Source organism: Microtus oregoni, unplaced genomic scaffold (assembly GCF_018167655.1).
Source record: "Microtus oregoni isolate MIOR12 unplaced genomic scaffold, Mior012 000005F_ref0000423, whole genome shotgun sequence".
NCBI lineage: Eukaryota > Metazoa > Chordata > Mammalia > Rodentia > Cricetidae > Microtus > Microtus oregoni.
This window is the reverse complement of record NW_024543064.1, coordinates 23,588,744-23,608,016: the sequence shown is the minus strand read 5'-3', so window position 1 is coordinate 23,608,016 and position 19,273 is coordinate 23,588,744. Positions and strand designations below refer to the sequence as shown.

At 49.8% G+C, this 19,273-nt stretch overlaps 1 protein-coding gene across 4 annotated transcripts in view; it reads left to right on the top strand.

Moving 5' to 3' along the window:
* Positions 1–1,149: 1,149 nt before the first annotated feature.
* Sync (syncoilin, intermediate filament protein) overlaps positions 1,150–19,273 on the top strand; it is a 21,424-nt gene continuing 3,300 nt past the window's right edge. The window contains exons 1-4 of one of the 4 annotated variants that reach the window (XM_041651718.1): positions 1,150–1,305; positions 7,969–9,124; positions 18,241–18,365; positions 18,510–19,265. In XM_041651718.1, coding sequence (XP_041507652.1) covers positions 1,256–1,305; positions 7,969–9,124; positions 18,241–18,365; positions 18,510–18,711 — 1,533 coding nt within the window. In that variant the 5' untranslated portion in view covers positions 1,150–1,255 and the 3' untranslated portion in view covers positions 18,712–19,265. Of the gene's footprint in view, positions 1,306–5,144; positions 5,217–7,968; positions 9,125–18,240; positions 19,266–19,273 lie in introns of those variants that run through there. The other 3 variants (XM_041651719.1, XM_041651717.1, XM_041651720.1) reach the window with 3 other exon arrangements.

The window sequence follows — 19,273 nt, the reverse complement described above, 5'->3', positions numbered from 1 at the left end:
AGTCAGGTTCACACTCACACCCCGTTTCACATCTGTTCCACAGCCAGGGTTCGTTTTCCTGAAGAGCACTCACAACCGGCATCATCGTCCACAGGCACCAAGCTGTCAAGTCATGAACTGCACTTCCACAGCTCACACGGGAAAGGAACGGAGCCACGTGGGACAGACGACCCTAGATCGGTCTCCTGCTCCAGACCCAGAACCTCTCTACCAGATGTTCCCAGCTGTGGGTGGGCACATGGAACACAATGCACAAGCCACCCCGTCAACACACTGGCATCAGTTCTGCTTCTCCATTCCCAACCGCTGCTCAAGGGTGTCCAGCCTCCTCCCGGCCTGGGCCTGTTGGGTGCAAAGCATTCTTCTGCAATTGAATCAAAGCCCTCCTCCCTGACACGGGACTAAGTGGAAAAAAAAATCAGAGGAAAAATGCCTGGGGCCCAGGTCTGGGAAGGGGCCCAACAACTTTTACTGGGGGTAGGGGAGGGTGCCTTCAGTGAGGAACTCCGCCCCGACACGGGCGGTGGACCGAGGACTCAGGCGTGGGTATATGCCTTGAAACACGACGGCAGCGGCCACAAGTGGGTCTCAGAAGACCTCCCAAGTTGGGGGTGGGGGAAGGGAGGAGACCTGCGTTAAACACAGACTCAACTTTCCGGCCTTAAGCCTTTTTGCAGTTCTTTCTCAGCCCTTCTCTAACCCGAGCCGTGGCCCCCAGCTGTCCCCAGACGCACGGGGTGTGGCGGGTAACCCCCCTTCTCCAGCAGGCGCCCTGCCCCACCCCTTCACGACAGCTGCGGGACACCGGGAGGGTGGCCGCTCTCCAAGCCCTTGTGCGGGTGGGGATCGCAGGGCGCTGCACGAGGGGCGCTGGGTCTCTCTGGGTAGCCCGCCTCCATTGGGTCCGGGAACTGCTCCCCTGAGACTGCACAGCCCCCTCCTCTCCTCGCCAAGCAACCCGGGCCAGAAGGAAAGGTGGAGAGAGAAGAAGGTTCGGGAAGCGCGGCTGGGCCGCCCCTCATCACACCCCACCCCAGCCCCCCATCCCCCTCCCACCCTCTCCCCGCCCCCAGGGCCGCAGGGCCCGCGCCCTCCTCCCGCGGGAGATGGTCCGGGCCAAGTGGGCGCGTCCGGCCCGGGTCGCCGGGATCTGGTGTCCGCTGCAGCTGGCAGTGCGGCGGACGCGGGCACCGGCACAGCCGCCGGCGGGGTCGGCTATTAATAACGCTCCGGGCGAGCCCGGGGTCGGGCAGTCATGGCCAGTCCGGAACCCCTGCGCGGCGGGGACGGCGCCCGGCCTGAGAGGTAGGAGCCTCCAGGGCCCGTGTCGCCACCCAGTAGGAGAGGTGGTACTAGGTGGGCTCCCGTCCTCCACCCGCGCGGCCCCTTCCTCGCCGTGGGTAGTGGTCCGGCCCGGGTGTGGCACGGGGCGGAGTCACCCGGGGAAGGGAGATGGGAGGCCCAGGCTTGGGGACCTGACACCTCTGGTGGTCTGTGGTATTTTGGGATACTTCTTCCACCCGCTGCATGAGAATTAATCCTTTCAGGCTAGCAACCTGTCAAGATTTACTTGGCTCAACTGCCCAAGCATAGTACAAGTTTTATTTTATTTTTCTTTATTTCTCATTCACTGTTCTTGGGGCAAGGAAGAAACCATTTGATAATCCACTGTATTTGAGCCACTTGGTGCAGGGTTGGGCACCTGCCAGCTTGAAGTTACCAGTCTGTTCAGTCAGCTTGTTCTTCCCCGTGTGGATCCGGTGAAGGCCTATAGAGGGATTTTTCTCTTAGCCCAACGCTGGGCCATAGCTGGACCCAGCAGCTGCCCGCACTGTGGATCTGACCACTGGTGTGTGTGGAGTCGTTCTTTCCCAAGTCATGCTGTGGCCCAGAGACTTCCCCGGTCTATCAAATCGTGGGAAGACTTCTGGTACCCTCTGTTGTCACGTGAGAAGATAAAGCTGAGCTGGACCTTAGGACATGCATTTTCCCCGAATTGCCCACACACATACTAACAAGCTTGACGTCAGACACAAGTTCTTGTCTGCCTGATGTCATACACACAACCAGTCACAGTCTGATGGACAGCGTTAAGGAGTTGTCCAAGTCCTCTGGGGACAGGGACAGAGCGGCAGTGGCACCGAGGTCAGGGGCCCCAGCCGAGCATGCTCCTCTCTGCTTGGTCTCCTGTAATCTGCGTCTTTACCAGCTCAGTAGAGAAGCAGCTAGCTGTTGACAACATCTGGTACCTAGGGTGGTGTGGCAGCTCAGCCCAGAAGTCAGGAGGCCTGGGTCCTACACACCCACACCGGCTCTGCCATTTGACCTTGGGCAGATTTCCCCTTGGAGTTTAGTTGGCTTCTGATTGCCTTCCGAGGGCCCCACACTAGGGTACAGACAACTGGCTTTGTCCTCAGGATGTCCCCTCTCCTCCAACGGACACATGCACTTTCATAAAACAAAGTTGCTGCTCCGAAGGTGAGCTACATTCAGAATGTTGTGAGGTCGCAGTGGGCCTCGTCTGGGATGGAGTTGGAGAATGATCAGACATTTGTTAACTAAACCAATTTTTTTTTTCTGGGCTTGGGAATGAATTTAGGAATTCCTATATGCTAGGCAAGTTCTCCCCATCTCAGCCTCACCCCCTGACCCTACACTCCACCAACACCCTAGAAAGACATTCAGAGCCAGGTGGTGGTGGCATGTGTCTTTAATCCCAGAACTCTGGAGGCAGAGGCAGGTGGGTCTCTCTGAGTTCAAGACCAGCCTGGTCTACGAAGTAAGTTCCAGGACAGCCAGGGCTACTCAGAGAAACCCTGCCTTAAAAACAAAACAAAATGAAAAAAGACATTCTGAGTGCAATGCTCCAAACCCTCCTTAGGACTATGCGCAGTCTCAGGCAGAGGGTAGCTCTGCTGCCTTCTCCAGAACCTCAGGTGTGCTTCCCACGCCTTGCACCCTGACTTGCTCATCTCTGCACTGGGCATAACAGATGAACGGCTAAAAGTGAGTGTTCATGTAAGCGCTTAGAATAGTGCCTCGAACATGGTTAAGTCGTTCCAAGGTGGAACATGACGCAAAGGCCGTCAGCTGGGAAAGCGGGGACTCTGGCAGAGCAGGATAGGTGCGCCTGCCCGCCCGAGCAGGTGCTCCTTCCTAGTGCCAGGAGTCTTACCTTCTCTGGAAGCTCGGGTTAGTGTTTTTAGGCACATTGGTATTCAGGAAGTTGCATTTTTCAGCTAGATCCTTCAGATATTGAGGACCCTGAGTAGGAGGTGTGAAAAGTTACCACATGTTCTGGCTTGTCAGGCGCTGGGGTGGGAGAAGGGGTTGCAGGGGTGATGTGAGCTGAGGCTAAAAATGGTGAGCTAGGACCACCTCTTTCAAACTCTGAGAGCTCGGCATGGAGACACATGTCCGTAGTCTTAGCACCTGGGAGGTTGAGGCAGGAGGATTGTTAAGACTTCCAGGTTCGGGACTGGAGAGATGGCTCAGCTATTAAGGGTACGTGGTGCTCTAGCAGAAGACCTGGATTGGGTACCCAGCACCCACGTGGTGGCTCACAGCCATTCATAACTCCAGTTCCAGGGGATCTGATGCTTCTTTTTGTTTGTTAGTTTTAGTTTTTTGGGGGACAGGGTTTCTCTGGTAGCCCTGGCTGTTCTGGAACTCACTCTGTAGACCAGGCTGGCCTGAATTCAGAGATCCACCTGCCTCTGTCTTCCGAGTGCTGGCATTAAAGGTGTATGTAACCACTACCTGGCTCTGATGCCTTCTTTTAACCTCTGAGGGCACCGTGTATACCTGTGGTGCACATACATGCATGCAGGCCAAGCATCCATTCTTATAAGAATAAGTAAATAGCAGCACTCGGGAGGCAGAGGCAGGTGGATCTCTGTGAGTTCGAGGCCAGCCTGGTCTACAAGAGCTAGTTCCAGGACAGGCTCCAAAAGCTACAGAGAAACCCTGTCTCGAAAATCAAAAAAAAAGGCCGGGCGGTGGTGGCGCACGCCTTTAATCCCAGCACTCGGGAGGCAGAGGCAGGCGGATCTCTGTGAGTTCGAGACCAGCCTGGTCTACAAGAGCTAGTTCCAGAACAGGCTCCAAAACCACAGAGAAACCCTGTCTCAAAAAAAAAAAAAACCAGAAAAAAAAAAAGAATAAGTAAATAGAAAAAAAAAGATAGAGAGAGCTCTAGGCCAGCTTGGACTACGTAGTGGGTACCAGGTCATCCTGAGCGTTACAGCAAAGGCTTTGGAAATATGGCACGGAGCAACCGTGTTGTAGCCAGCGAATTGTAGCTAGACTGAGCTGCAGAGAAGCAAAGAGGCCCGTTATAAGGCAGGTACAGCTATGTGGTGGCGACACATGCCTTTCTTCCTTTCTTTATTCCCAGCACTCAGAAGGCAGAGACAGGTGGATCTCTGAGTTTGAGGCCAGCCTGCTCTACAGAGCAAGTTCTAGGACAGCCGAGGCTGCATAGAGAAACCCTGTCTTGAAAAAAAAAAAAAAAGCTGGTACAAAATAGAGCAAACAGATCATGGCTTGGACTAGGGACCTGACAGTGGATGGAAGATGCTGGACGGAGGCTGGAGACTTCCTCTTGTAAGGGTCAGTTTTCAGGGAGCTAGTTACAAGGGGCAGGAACCAGCAGTAGTTACATGGGGCAGGAACCAGCAGTAGTTACATGGGGCAGGAACCAGCAGTAGTTACATGGGGCAGGAACCAGCAGTGCACACCTCTTGCTAATCTCCCTGCCTTGGGGGCTGGGAGAGCTGTAATTTGAGTGCAGCCTGATCTCTGACCTCACCGTTAACACTGTGACACACACGCCGCCCTCCCAACACATAGTAAATAGATAAAATGTAAAAAGTATGTAAATTTGAAGCAATCACCTCGTCCCTTCACTTTTTCCCCCCTCGTGACAGGATTCCTCTGTGTAGCCCTGACTGTCCTGGAACTCACAGTTTAGATCAGGCTGGCCTCGAACTCAGAGATCTGCCTGCCTCTGCCTCCTGAGTGCTAGGATTAAGGCATGCACCACAGCCACCAGACTTTTTTTTTTTTTTCTCATAGAAGGTCTCAACATTTTGCCCTGATGGCCTGGAACTTGCAGTGCAGATCCGACTGGATAAGGACCTATACAGAGCTCCCTGCTTCTGCATGGGATTAAAGGCATGCACAATAATGCCCACCCACTTTTTCCCCCTAAAGAAGTAGGTTTTGATTATCTTCACCTGGTACTTTTTGACACCTCAAGCTCAGCTGCCCCCAAATTATAGTTCTCTTGAAGCTGGGTCTATGGCTCGGTCAAAACAGTACTGGTTGGACGCCGCCAACCACCTGTAATTTCAGCCCTGAGAGGAGATGGGAATCCCCAGAGCAGGCTGGCTGGGAAGGTTAGCCAATATGTGAGCTCTGCGTTTGATTGAGAGACCCTTCCTGTTGGAGGAGGCTGCTTGTTCATCTCCTGGCTGCTCGGAATCTAAATAATCACACAGAAACTGTATTATTTAAATCACTGCTTGGCCCATTAGCTCTAGTTTCTTATTGGCTAACTCTTACATCTTAATTTAACCCATCTCCATTAATCTGTGCATTACCACTAGGCCGTGGCCTACCAGCAAAGTTTCAGCACACCTGTCTCCAGAAGCGGCTTTATGGCTTATCCCTGACTCTGCCTCCTTTCTCCCAGCATTCAGTTTAGTTCCCCTGCCCCCAGCTCTATTCCCCTATAGCTCTGCTATAAGCCCAAAGCAGTTGCTTTATTAACCAATGATATTCACAGCATGCAGAGGGGACTCCCACACCACCTTCCTCGAGGATTAAGGGGGAAAAGTTATTCAGCATGGTTCTCAACATTAGTGTTTGGATCCATGGGCACATATGTGCATGTGTACATATACATATATGGGTGCCAGACTGAATTTGGACTCTATGCAGTCGAGGATGATCTTGAACTTCTGATTCTTCTGCTTCTACTTCCTGAGGGCTGGGGTCATCGAAATGCACCACCAACCTGTTTGCTTGTTTGTTTGTTTTTTAAGCCTTATGACAGCGTTCTGCCTGCATATATGCCTGCACACCAGAAGAGGGCATCAGATCTCATTATAGGTGGTTGTGAGCCACGATGTAGTTACTGGGAACTGAACTCAGGACCTCTGGACGAGCAGCAAGTGCTCTTAACCGCTGAGCCACCTCTCCAGCCCCGTACCTGGTTTTATGTAGTGCCAGGCCAGGATCAAACCCAAGGCATCCTAAATGTCGCTTGAGCACTATACCAACTGAGCTATGCTTGTGTGTTCACGTGCGTGCACATACGTGTGCGCGTGTGTGGAGGCCAGAGGTCAATTTTGGGTGTCCTCCTCAGCATTGAAACTGGAGCTCACCAGTCAAGCTACACTAAGTCTCTGGGGTTCTCCTGTTCTGTCCACTGGGTGCTAGGCTTAGTGTGACCACAGCATCTGGATTTTTTTTTCAAAGATTTATTTATGTATTATGTATACAACATTCCTTCTATGTATGCTCGCATGCCAGAAGAGGGCACCAGATATCATTACAGATGGTTGTGAGTCACCATGTGGTTGCTGGGAATTGAACTCAGAACCTCTGGAAGAGCAGTCAGTGCTCTTAACCTCTGAGCCATCTCTCCAGCCCCAAGCATCTGGATTTTTGCATGGGTGCTGGGGATCCAAATTCAGGTTCTCATTCTTGTGTGGAAAGCAAGCACATTACTGACTGGAGCCATCTCCCCAGCCCCTTGGTTTTGTTTCGTTTCCAGTTTTTTTTCAAGATAGAGTTTCTCTGTGCAGCCCTAGCTGTCTTGGAACTCACTTTGTAGACCAGGATTGTCTCAAACTCACCAAGAGCCCCTGCTTCTGCCTCTAGAATGCTGGAATTGAAGGTGTGTGCCACCACTGTCTGGCGGCGGCTGTGATTTTTTATTTATTCAGTTTTATGTTTAATTTTTTTTAATATTTATTTATTTATTATGTATACAATATTCTGTCTGTATGCCTGAAGGGCAGTTGAGGGCGCCAGACGTCTTTACAGATGGTTGTGAGCCACCATGTGGTTGCTGGGAATTGAACTCAGGACCTTTGGAAGAGCAGGCAATGCTCTTAACCACTGAGCCATCTCTCCAGCCCCCTTATGTTTAATTTTTAAAATTTATTTTTGGTATGTATGTGGGAAGGGGTGCATGGGACCAGAAGAAGGTGTCATACCCCTCCCTAAACTGGATGGAGTTGTAGGTGGTTGTGAGCCATCACGAGGATGCTGGGAGCCAAACTTTGGGTCCTCTGCAACAACACCCCAGAGCTCTTTACCACTAAGCCATCTGTCCAGCACTGCCCCCCATTTTAAATATTTACTTACTTATTGGGGGGTGCACTCATGGGACAGCTTGTAGAAACTGATTCTTTCCATTTGGACACCAAGGATTGAAGTCAGTTTATCAGTCTTGGTAGTGAGTGCCATTATGTGCTGAGCCACTCCCTGAACCCCCTTTTGTGTGTGTGTGTGGGGGTAGTTTCTCATGAAACCAGGTTGGCCTCAGCTCTCTAAGTACCCGAGGCTGGCCTTGAATTCCTGACCCCCTCCTTCCATCCCCCAGGTCCCGGGATTGGAGGTGTGTACTACCTACCACGTTTGTCTTTCCTTGTTTTCCCAAGAGAGTCTTTCCGTGTGGACCCTTGGACATGTTGTGTAGAACTGTGGGGCAGCCGGCAGTGTCTGAGAGTGAGTTTTCTGTTCTTTAAGCAACCTAAGCAGAGGCTAGCCAGTGACGCTGTGGTGCTGTCTGGGAATGCGAACAGTGGACTGGCTGGCTGTGGAAGAGGCAGATTAGCAAGGGAGTAGATAGAGTCTGTGAAGCTGCTGCAGCTAGCCCTGAGGTGGAGGCCCTGTTGACTCGTTAACAGAATCGGGCTCTCGGGCTCTCCTTCACGTCCATCTTCTCTCTTGCAGGGAAGCAGGCACAGAGGCCAGTTCTCTTCAGGACGCCAAAGCCCCGAAGGAGGCCATGACTTTGATCCCAGAGGCTACTCTATCTTTGGAGGGGACTGTGAACCTAGAAGACATTCTCTATCTGGGGGACTCGGTGGACTTTGAAGAGAGTCTCTATGTGGAAGAGTCTGAGAAGCCAGAGGAGACACTGTGTATCAATGAATCGAGGCAGCCGGAGGAGGCTCTGGATCTGGAAGAGCCGGTGAGTTCAGAGGAGCCCTTGTTTGTGGAGGAGCCTGTGAAACCAGATGAGGTACAGTTGTCCCAGGAGCCTGTAGAGCCAGCTAAGAACCCAAGCCCGGAGCAGACTGCTTTTGAGGGAGAAATGGTGGCCCCGGAGGAAAGCCTTCCGGCTCCACCGATTCCCAGCACAGAAGAGGACCTCAGCATGGAGGACCTGGAGCTGCTGGAGGGCCGTTTCGAGGAGTGTGTACAGGCTGTATCCCAGTTGGAAGAGGAGAGGGACCAGCTTATCCATGAGCTTGTGCTGCTCCGGGAACCAGCCCTGCAGGAGGTGCAACAAATCCACCAGGACATCCTGGCTGCCTATAAACTGCACGCCCAGGCCGAGCTGGAGTGCGATGGGCTCAGGGAGGAGATCCGGATAGTGAAGCAGAAGCTGTTCAAGGTGACCAAGGAATGCGTGGCCTACCAATACCAGCTGGAGTGCCGCCAGCAGGATGTGGCTCAGTTTGTCGATTGCAAGGAAGCGCTGAGCACTCGGGCAGCCCAGCTCTCAGGAGAACTGACCCAGCTCCGCGACGCCTATCAGAAACAGAAGGAGCAGTTGCAGCAGCAACTAGAAGCACCCCCAACCCAGAGCGATGGGCACTTCCTCCAGGAGAGGCGGCGGCTGTCGACACAGTTTGAAAATCTCATGGCAGAAAGCCGCCAGGGCCTGGAAGAGGAGTACGAGCCTCAGCTGCTGCGGCTCCTGGAGAGGAAAGAGGCAGGGACCAAAGCGCTACAGGACACCCAGGCCGAGATCCAAAAGATGAAGGAGGCCCTGAGACCCCTGCAAGCCGAGGCCCGGCAGCTCCACCTTCAGAACAGGAACCTGGAGGACCAGATCACACTCGTGAGGCAGAAACGTGATGAGGAGGTTCAACAGTACAGGGTAGGCCTTGCCCTCTGTGTCGGAGAGTTTTGCTATGTCGTTCAGGCTGGCCGGGAGACCTTAAGAAACTCGAGACCCTTCCTGCCTCAGCCGTCTGAGTGCTGGGATTATAGGTGTGTGCCACCATAGCCAGCAGAAGAGATGCCATTTAGGTGAAGGGAAGTCTGAGGTCTGTTTTATTTTTTTCGTTCCAAGATAAAGTTTCTCTGTGTAGCCTTGGCTGGTCTGGAACTCACTCTGTAGACCAGGCTGGCCTCAAACTTAGAGATCCACCTGCCTCAGCCTCCTGAGTGTTGGGACTATCGGTGTACCATACCCAGAGAGGTCTAATGCATTTGGGGTGGGGTTACCATTCAGTGTGAAAGCAGGGACCCTGCTCTTGGTTCCGCTAACTCATTCTTTCCCCTAGCTCTGTATTTATTTCATTTGGTTAAGGCCAGCGTTAGGATTTGATGGGTATTTGAATTCTTGGTGTACACAGCTGTTTGTGTGTGTTGGGGATTGAGCCCAGGGTCTCGTGCTTGTTTGGCAAGTACTGCACCACTGAACCATATCCCCTCCCCATCCCCTTTTTAAAAAATCTTACTCTGTTTACTTTATGTATATGGATGTTTTATCTGCATGTATGTATGTGCACCATGTGCATGCAATGCCCAAGGTGGCCAGAAGAGGGCAATGGATCCCCTGGAACTGTGAGCTACAGTGAGGGTGCTGGGAACTGCACTTGGGTCCTCTTCAGAACACCACGCTCTTATCCCTTGAGCCATTTCTCTAGCTCCACACCCCACCCTGACAATTATTTTCACTTTTGGTTTATATAACTTTGTTGGGGGGGGGCAGTGGATCTCGGGGATTGGACCCAGGGCTTCATGCATGCTTGGCAAGCTCTCTACCACGGAGCTTTATCCTCAATCCTCTCTCTCTTTAGTAGATTTTGTTTGTTTTTTGAGATAGTATTTTTCTGTGTAACAGCCCTGAACTCACTCTGTAGACTAGACTGGCCTTGAACTCATAGAGACCCTCCTGCCTCTGCCTCCTGAGTGCTGGAATTGAAGGTGTACACCACCACCAAGCCTTTAAATACAATTTTTAAGATTTATTTATTTTATAAATATGATGCTCTATCTGCACCTATGCCTACAGGCCAGAAGAGGGCATTAGATCCCATTGTTGTGAGTCACCAAGTGGGTTCTGGGAATTGAACTCAGGACCTCTGGAAGAGCTGCCAATGCTCTTAACCACTGAGCCATCTTCCCCCCCCCCCACCCCAGTTCTCTTTTTATTTGAGACAGGGCCCGATTTGACTAGGCTAGTCTTGAACTCGCTCAGTAGCTCAGGCAGGCCTTGAATTTGAGATCTCCCTGCTTCTTCCCCCCATGTAGCTAGGATGGCAAGCCTGTGCTACCAGGGTAAAATGGGCTACCATACCAGGCTTGGATTCTTAGGTTTTAAACACAAGGAACTGGGGCTCAGTAAAGTAGTTTGAACCTGTGTCTGCCTACTCCTTCCACAGAAGCCTTTTTAAAGTCTAACTCAACAGTGACTCATGCTTGGTTATAGGGAGAGCCAGAGAGGCCGAGTCCAATGAGTTCATTCCCTCCTCTACCGGCCGCATTCACCCCCAAATACCACCTAGCCATCGTCCAGGGTTTGGGCTGGAATCCCTGCATTTTCCTTTTTTGTACATGCCACCATATCCCTTGTACCCGAGTTATTTCTGATTAAGTGTGAGCCAGTTCTAAGTCCTTTTTAGAAGAGTGGGGTATAAATACCGTGTGGATAAACAATTACGTCTGCGGCTGCACAGACTAGGCGTGCGGAAGGCGGGGGCTATCTCTACTTATCTCCTTTTATTGTCTGCGATGCAGCTTAGGGGACACACGAGGCAGATGCTGAGCCAAGAGTTGCTAGGCACGCTGAGAATGTTTCCACATGGGGCCTTTCACAGTCGGCTTTGTTTTCAGACAGGGTCTAAAGCAGCCCATACTAGCCCCAAAGTAAATGTTACCTGGAGCTCCAGATCCTCCTGCCATCCTCCTGCCTTAGCCTCCCAAATCCTGGGAGGATAGCCATGTGCCATCATATCTAACTTGCTACATTTGCCTTTCGAAACATATATCTCCTTGTATAAACTTGAAATTGTATGTCTTTCCCTCAAGAGAAATCTTGGAACTGATTTGCTGAGTATCTTACTGTAGTGCTTATGATTTTTCAAAAGATTTTATTTTTACTTATTTATTTACTTTTTGGTTTTTTTTTCTTTTTTTTTCTTTTTTCTTTTTTGGTTTTCCGAGACAGGGTTTCTCCGTAGCTTTTTGGTTCCTGTCCTGGCACTAGCTCTTGTAGACCAGGCTGGCCTCGAACTCACAGAGATCCGCCTGCCTCTGCCTCCCGAGTGCTGGGATTAAAGGCGTGCGCCACCACCGCCCGGCTTACTTTTTGGTTTTTCAAGACAGGGTTTATGTGTAGCCCTAACTGCCAAGGAACTCACTCTGTAGACCAGGTTGGCCTCAAACTCACATGTTCTGCCTGCCTCTGCCTCTCCAGTACTGGGATTAAAGGGGGGGCCACTACACCCGGTTAAGATTTTATTTTTAATTATGTGTATTTTTTGGGTAAGTGCACATGCATACTGGAGCTGTCAGAGGCTGGAGGCATGGGATCCTCTGGGAGCTGGCCTTACAGGTGGCTGAGAGCTGCCTGATGTGGACTGGGAATCGAACTCAGGTCCTCTGCAAGAGGCACTTCTCTGGCCCCATGTATGCTGTTTTTAAGACAGTGTCTCACTGTAGAGGACATGCTGGCCTCAAACTCTGCTCTCCTGTCTCTGCCTCAGGGGTTGAGGTTTCAAGGCCTATCCCACCTCCTAGCTCCAAATTCTGTTTTTCTGAAAGGGTCGCCAAACAGTGTTTGCTGAAGACTTTCCTGTTTCATTCTGGTTACTTGTCGAGGGTGCCCTGGGATTTCTCAGGCTGGGCCTGCCCCCTCGGAGTCAGTCTGGTGATATCATCACCGCCACCATCCCTCCATTCACCGTTTCTGTGTCTCGTATGAATCAGGCTCAGGCGCTGGCAGGAAAGACAGAAAATAGTCGGGGATGACGTGTTGCTGTTCTCCCAGTTTGCAGTCTGGGAGAGATGCCAGACAAAACGAACGGTTTCATAAAATCCAAACATCATCGATGCTAAACAGGTTTCCTAAGTTGGGGATGTAGCTCAGTGGTAGGCAGCTTGCTTGGCATGCACGAAGCCCCGGGCTTGCCCTCTGCTATTGCACACACAGAAAGAGAGAAGAATGAGGCCTGACATGGTGGCATCACCTTTACTACCAGCATAGAGGATGCAGAGGCAGGCGGATCTCTGAATCCGAAGCCAGCCTGGCTTATAGGGTGAGTTCTAGCCCCTCCCCCTGTACCAAAAATGCTTGATTTGAGAAGGTTAACTATGGCAATCTTAGACTCGCTGAAATATGCAGTTTGAAGTGAACGTACTTCAATGTGCTAAGCCGTAGGACAGTCCTGGGAATAGTCTTTGTATGGATGAACTAGGTATGCTCACTCCCACCTGGGGAAACAAGGGGGATGGAGAGTGACTAACAGTAGCTATTATGTACTAGAAAGTTCTCCACAGAATTCATTACTTCTCATACCTCTGGGAGGTACAAAATGTTTGGAAACTGAGCAGAGAGGGGAGACAGAGGAGCCGTTTGTCTGGCGTCGGCTGCTCCAGCGTAGATAGCATGAGGATGAGTTTTGTGCATGGTGATAGATATGGGTCTATTTTCATTCTTCTACATGTTGATATCCAGCTATGCTAGCACCACTTATTAAATATGCTTTCTTTTTTCCATTTGATATTTTTTGCTTCTTTATCAAATATCAGGTGTTCGAAGATGTGTGGATAGATATCCGGGTCTTCTGTTTGGTTCCATTGGTCCTCCTGTCTGTTCTTATGCCAGTACCAGGCTGTTTTCAGTACTGTCGCTATAATATATTTTTTATATTTTATTTCAATTTATTTTATGTGTAGTGGTGTGAAGGTATCAGATGCCCTGGAACTGGAGTTACAGACTCTGTAGCTGAGCTGCCATGTGGGTGCTGGGAATTGAACCCAGGTTCTCTGGAAGAGCAGGCAGTGCTCTTAACAGCTGAGCCATCTCTCCAGCCCCTATATAATAAATTCTGATCACATTTACCCACTCCCTTTTCTTCCCTCACCTCTGCCAAGCCCTCCCTCCGTGTTTTTGTTTTTGTTTTGTTTTTGTTTAGCAGAGCAGTGTGGAGTGCAAGGCACTTCATTTTGGCCTTCTGGGCTTTCACAGAGAAGACAGAAGAGTCTGTGTCTAAGGAAAGTAATGAGGGGTGAGCTCAGAACCAACTGCAAATCCTGGCCCCACTCCCTCCCAGGTAAAACAGGATCATACCCGATTTTAACCAAACGGCCAAGAGACAGTAAAAATGGGATTTCCAGGCGGAGAGATGGCTGGTGGCCGGGAGGAGCTTGCTGCTCTTGCAGAGGTCATTCCCAGTATCTGCATTGGGCCATTTGCACCTTCCTGTAACCCCAGCTCTGAGGAATCCATGCCCTCTTTCTTCTGAGTGCCCTAGGCACTGCACATGCTTGCTGCATGTATATACACCGAGGTATTGAGGAGCATTATTAGTTTTTAGAAACCAGGGCTGAAGGTCGCTTTCCAGGCTGCATACAATGAGCTAGTTATTGTTGGTGAAGCTCCTACGGTGGTGCCAGGCTCACGTGAGACATGGTTTCGTTAGCCTTGGCTGTCCTGGATCTAGCTCTTGTAGACCAGGCTGGCCTCAAACTCACAGAGATCCGCCTGCTTGTGCCTCTTAAGTGCTGGGATTAAAGGCATGCGCCACCACCACCGGCTGACTTTGGAGTTTATTAAGGAATATTGATGGACTGGAGAGATGGCTCAGTGGTTAAGAGCACTGACTCCTTCACGGCTCAACCATTAATTTAAAAATTTTATGTATGGGTGTTTTGTCTGCATGTATGCATGCATGTAGTGCCCAAGGAGGCCGGAAGGCAGCATCAGATCCCATGGAACTGGAGTTACAGTGGCTTGTGAGCTGATATGTGGATGCTGGGAATTGAACCTGGGTCCTATGAAAGAGCATCAAATGCTTAAACATTGAGCCATCTCATCAACTGATGGTGGCGCACGCCTTTAATCCCAGCACTCGGGAGGCAGAGGCAGGCAGATCTCCGAATCTGAGGCCAGCCTGGTCTACAAGAGCAAGTTCCAGGACAGCCAGGGCTACACCGAGAAACCTTGTCTCAAAAAACCAAAACCAAACCAAACACTGAGGCATTTCTCTAGTCCCCCACCGCCCCCACCCCTTCTTTTAATAAAGGGTCTATTGAGCCTTGGCTGCCCAGAAATTATTCTGTGGATCAGGTGGCTTCCACCCACCTATGCCTGCTTCCTCACCTCAAAGGTGTCCAGCTTCACCCAGCTTCCTGAGATGGTCTCCATTGGCCTGGTGGGTGGTGGAGCCAGATTTGCTAGACTGCAGAGAGCTGCCAGGCACCTGCCTGTCTCTGCCCCCCCCTCCCAAAACTGGGATTGTAAACACCCATGATTCTGGGGATTAACAGGTTCTCATATTGTGTTGTCAGCACCTCACTACGCAATTTCTCCATGTATTTATTTTTTTCCGCTTTTTTTTAAACATTTTTTTTTAAATTTATTTATTTATTATGTATACAATATTCTGTGTGTGTGTATGGCCAGAAGAGGGCATTACAGATGGTTGTGAGCCACATGTGGTTGCTGGGAATTGAACTCAGGACCTTTGGAAGAGCAGGCAAAGCACTTAACCTCTGAGCCATCTCTCCAGCCCTTTTTTCCTTAAAAGTATTTTTTTGACACAGGTTCTCTACACAGCTCTGTCTTGGAACTCACTATGTGGAGCAAACCGGTACTGAACTCACAGAGCTCTGCTGGGGTTAAAGGTGTGTGTCATCTCACCCAGCCTTTTCTTTTTCTTTTTTTTAACTTCTTTTGAGATGGAGTCTCAGGGACTCCAGGCTGGCCTCCTAACTCACGGTGATCAGGAATAACCTCGAGTCTGGGCGGAGTGCTGGGGTCAGAGGCAAGCATCACCGTGTTGTCTCTATGCCCATGTAGCATAGCCCCACCCCCACCCATGTGCTTTGCTTTACCAAAAGTGGGGCAGTGTGCAGAAACCGCCCTTCAGATGCCACGTTCCTAGATGGTAAGGCCACATCTGTGTGGTCCCCCAGACAGGGCTGAACACTAAAAAAAGAGCTTTTTGATAGTGTTGGTTAAAGGGGAGCTTCCGCAAGGGCCCAGTATCACAGACGGATGCACCTCTGAACAATATCAAAGCTGACTCAGATCAGAGCACCTTCTAATAATAGCAGTGCTCAAAACAGACTCAGTTATTTCTCAACTGCCCTTAGAAGACTTCCTCACGGCAACACCCTGTGTCCCCAGAGTCCCGACCCTTTGGAGACAAGGTCACATACAGCCCAGGCCGGCCTGGAACTTCTGATTCTGCTTCCACCTCCAAAATACATTTGCCACCGCAATTTATGCTTTGCTGGGGGTCAAACCCAGGGCTTTGTAGACAGAAGGCACCGTACCAAGTGAGCCACATCCCAGCTTCCTCATCCTGATCCTTCAAGGATCCAAGCTGGACTTGCTGAGCATCTTCCTTTCCTCCCAGAGCTCAAGGCAGTAGAGCACTCAATCGCTATCCTCAGCACCACACACAAGTTGTTAGCCTATACTCGTTTATTTTAAAGGGAGTGTCTTACGTAGTCCAGGCTAGCCCCAGATTCATTATGTAACTAAGAATTTTATTGAACTTCAAGATCCTCTAGTGTGGGGCTGGAGAGATGGCTCAGTGGTTAAGAGCACTGACTGCTCTTCCAGAGGACCCGGGTTCAATTCCCAGCACCCATATGGCAGCTCACAACTGTCTGAAGATCAGTTCCAGGGGATCTGACACTTCACACCAATGCACATAAAATAAAGTTAAATAAACCATAAAAATATTAAAAAAAAAGATCCTCTAGCGTTCACCTTCAGAGTGCTTGTGTGTTCTACCATGCCTGGTTCCTAAAACATTTCTCCTTTCAGTGCTGAGGGTGACTTGACTGGGGTGTGGGCATGCTGGCAGGTGCTCTACCACTGACCTACAGCTCTAGCCCTTTATTCAGGTTTGACTCTGGTTTTAGCTGTGAAATGATTTTTTTAAAAATGTGTTTATTTTCTGTGAACTGGTGTGAAGGTATGAGATCCCCTAGAACTGGAGTTACAGACAGTTGTAAGCTAACAGGTAGGTGGGGGAACTGAACCCAGGTCCTTTAGGAAGAAGTCCCAGTGCTCTTAACTGCTGAGCCATCTCTCCAGCCCCCATGAAATGATTTTTATTTTTTATTTTTTTTGGTTTTTTGAGACAGGATTTCTCTGTGGCTTTGGAGCCTGTCCTGGAACTAGCTCTTGTAGACCAGGCTGGTCTCGAACTCACAGAGATCCGCCTGCCTCTGCCTCCCGAGTGCTGGGATTAAAGGCGTGCGCCACCATCGCCCGGCTATGAAATGATTTTTAAACCTTAAAGAATCTCAATAATTGACAAAGTGCAGATAAATCCTTAACACCTTCCAACCCATATAAAGTTAAAAATACCTTAATATGTTTCTAGAAGAAAGTTTATGGATTATGAGGAACGTCAACAACTGACTTAGCACTAAGTTAATGTCAGGCACTAATCCTCTAGGTACCTTTTGTTTTTTTATTTATCGTTTTTTGGTTTTTCGAGACAGGGTTTCTCAGTAGCTTCGGAGCCTGTCCCGGAACTAGCTCTGTAGACCAGGCTGGCCTCGAACTCACAAGGATCCACCTGCCTCTGCCTCCTGAGTCTCTAGGTACCTTTTTTTTCAAAAAGATTTGTTCATTTTGTCTTGCTTGTATGTATGTGTGTACATGTGTGTTTGGTACCCATGGAGGGGAGAAGAGGGCATCAGATCTGGAGCCTAGAACTATTTATCAATAGTTGTGAACCATTGTGTGGGTGCTGGGAATCCAACCTGGGTCCTCTGCAAGAAAAACAAGTGCTCTTAACAGCTGAGCCATCTCTCAAGCTTCCCTTTCCACTCTTGTTAAGATTTAAGTAATAAAATGATTGGTAAGCCGGGCGGTGGTGGCGCACGCCTGTAATCCCAGCACTCGGGAGGCAGAGGCAGGCGGATCTCTGTGAGTTCGAGACCAGCCTGGTCTACAGAGCTAGTTCCAGGACAGGCTCCAAAACCACAGAGAAACCTTGTCTCGAAAAAACCAAAAAAAATAAAAAATAAAAAAAAAATAAAATAAAATGATTGGTAAACTTTTTATTTTCTTTTTAAGTTTCTCAGCAGGGTTTTTTGCGTAGCGCTGGTCTAAAGCTCAGAGATCCTGCTGCCAGCCCTGGAGTGCTCGGGCTAAAGGCGTGTCCACCACCACCGGGCATTTTCACAGTAGTGTCACGTCAAGAGACTTCTCAGAAACTTCTTTCTTGTTTTCCGAGACAGGGTTTCTCCGTGTAACAGCACTGGCTATCCTGGAACTCTTTGTAGACCAGGTTAGCTTCGGATTCAGAGATCCACCTGCCTCTGCCTCCCTAGTGCTGGGATTAAAGGTGTGTGCCACCATTGCCCAGCTTTTTGTATTTTTGAGACAGGGTTTCTCTATGTAGCCTTGGCTGTTCTGAGTGTTGGGATTAAAAGCGTGAGCCACCACCACCAGGCCTCAGAACTGATTTCCTAACCTATCCTATGAAGGTAGTATCAATCTCAGTACCACTATATTCAATGATACAGGTCGGGCATAGTGGTGAATCTCTTTTCCCTGCACTAAAGAGGCAGAGGCAGGTGGATCTCTGAGTTCGAGGCCAGTTTGTTTACAGACCATGTTCCAGGACAGACAGGATGCACAGAAAAACTGTGTATGTGTGTGTATGTGAGGGGGAAGGGGGACCAAACCAACCACACGGTAACAAAACAATCACACAACAATGTGAAGTGCTGTATATAGCAGATGTCAGGTGTTTATCGTCTGGCTCACAAACATCTGGCCCTTCTGCGCAGGAGCAGCTGGAGGAGATGGAGGAGAGACAGAGGCAGTTACGAAGCGGCGTGCAGGTCCAGCAACAGAAGAACAAAGAGATGGAGCAGCTGAGGACCAGCCTCGCTGAAGAGCTCTCAACGTATAAGTCAGTTTTCTCTGCTTCCCAAGCCACGTCTACTACTGACTGATGGGGGGAGGGCTCACGGAATATCTTATCTAACGAAAGAAAACAAAATCATTTGGGGAACTGACTTTCAAACAGTTGGAAACCGGCTCTCTCTTTTTAAAGGGCTATGCTACCCAAGAGTCTGGAACAGGCTGATGCAGCTACTTCTCAGGCAGGTGGAGTCGAGGCCCAATCCCAAGGTGATCTTCGTGCACAGATGACAGGGGGTTTGCTCGTTATCGCTGCTTTCCTAACAGTACTAATGCCTTATCTGGAGGGTCTTAGCTGTTACCCTTGCTTGGGATTCTCTTACCTGAATGTGTAGTTACAGGCATGTGCCTCTGTACCTGGTTACTTAATATCTTTTTATTATTGTTATTTTTTGGTTTTTCAAAACAAGGTTTCTCTGTGTAACCGGTGTGGCTGCTCTGGAACTTGCTTTGTAGACCAGGCTGGCCTCGAACTCAGAGATCTGCCTGCCTCTCCCTCCCAAGTGCTGGGATTAATGCCTGAGAAAGCTTTAATTTTTAGTGAGACACAAAATTACATTTGGCCATTTTGCTGGGCCTCACCAATAATTTTTTTGAGACAGGTCTCACCTTGTAGCTTTGGTTGGCCTTTTGTGTAGGCCATGTTGGCCTTGAACTCACAGAGAACCACTTTCCTCTGTCTTCCAAGTACTTGGATTAATTACCACGATCGTCAAGAGCTTTTTGTGTTTTATTTTTCAAGATAGAGTTTCTTTGTAGCTTTGGAGCCTTCCTGAACTAGCTTTTGTAGACCAGACTGGCCTCGAACTCTCAGAGATCAACCTGCCTCTGCCTCCCAAGTGCTGGGATTAAAGGCGTGCACCACCACCATCCAGCGTCAATAACTTTTATATTACA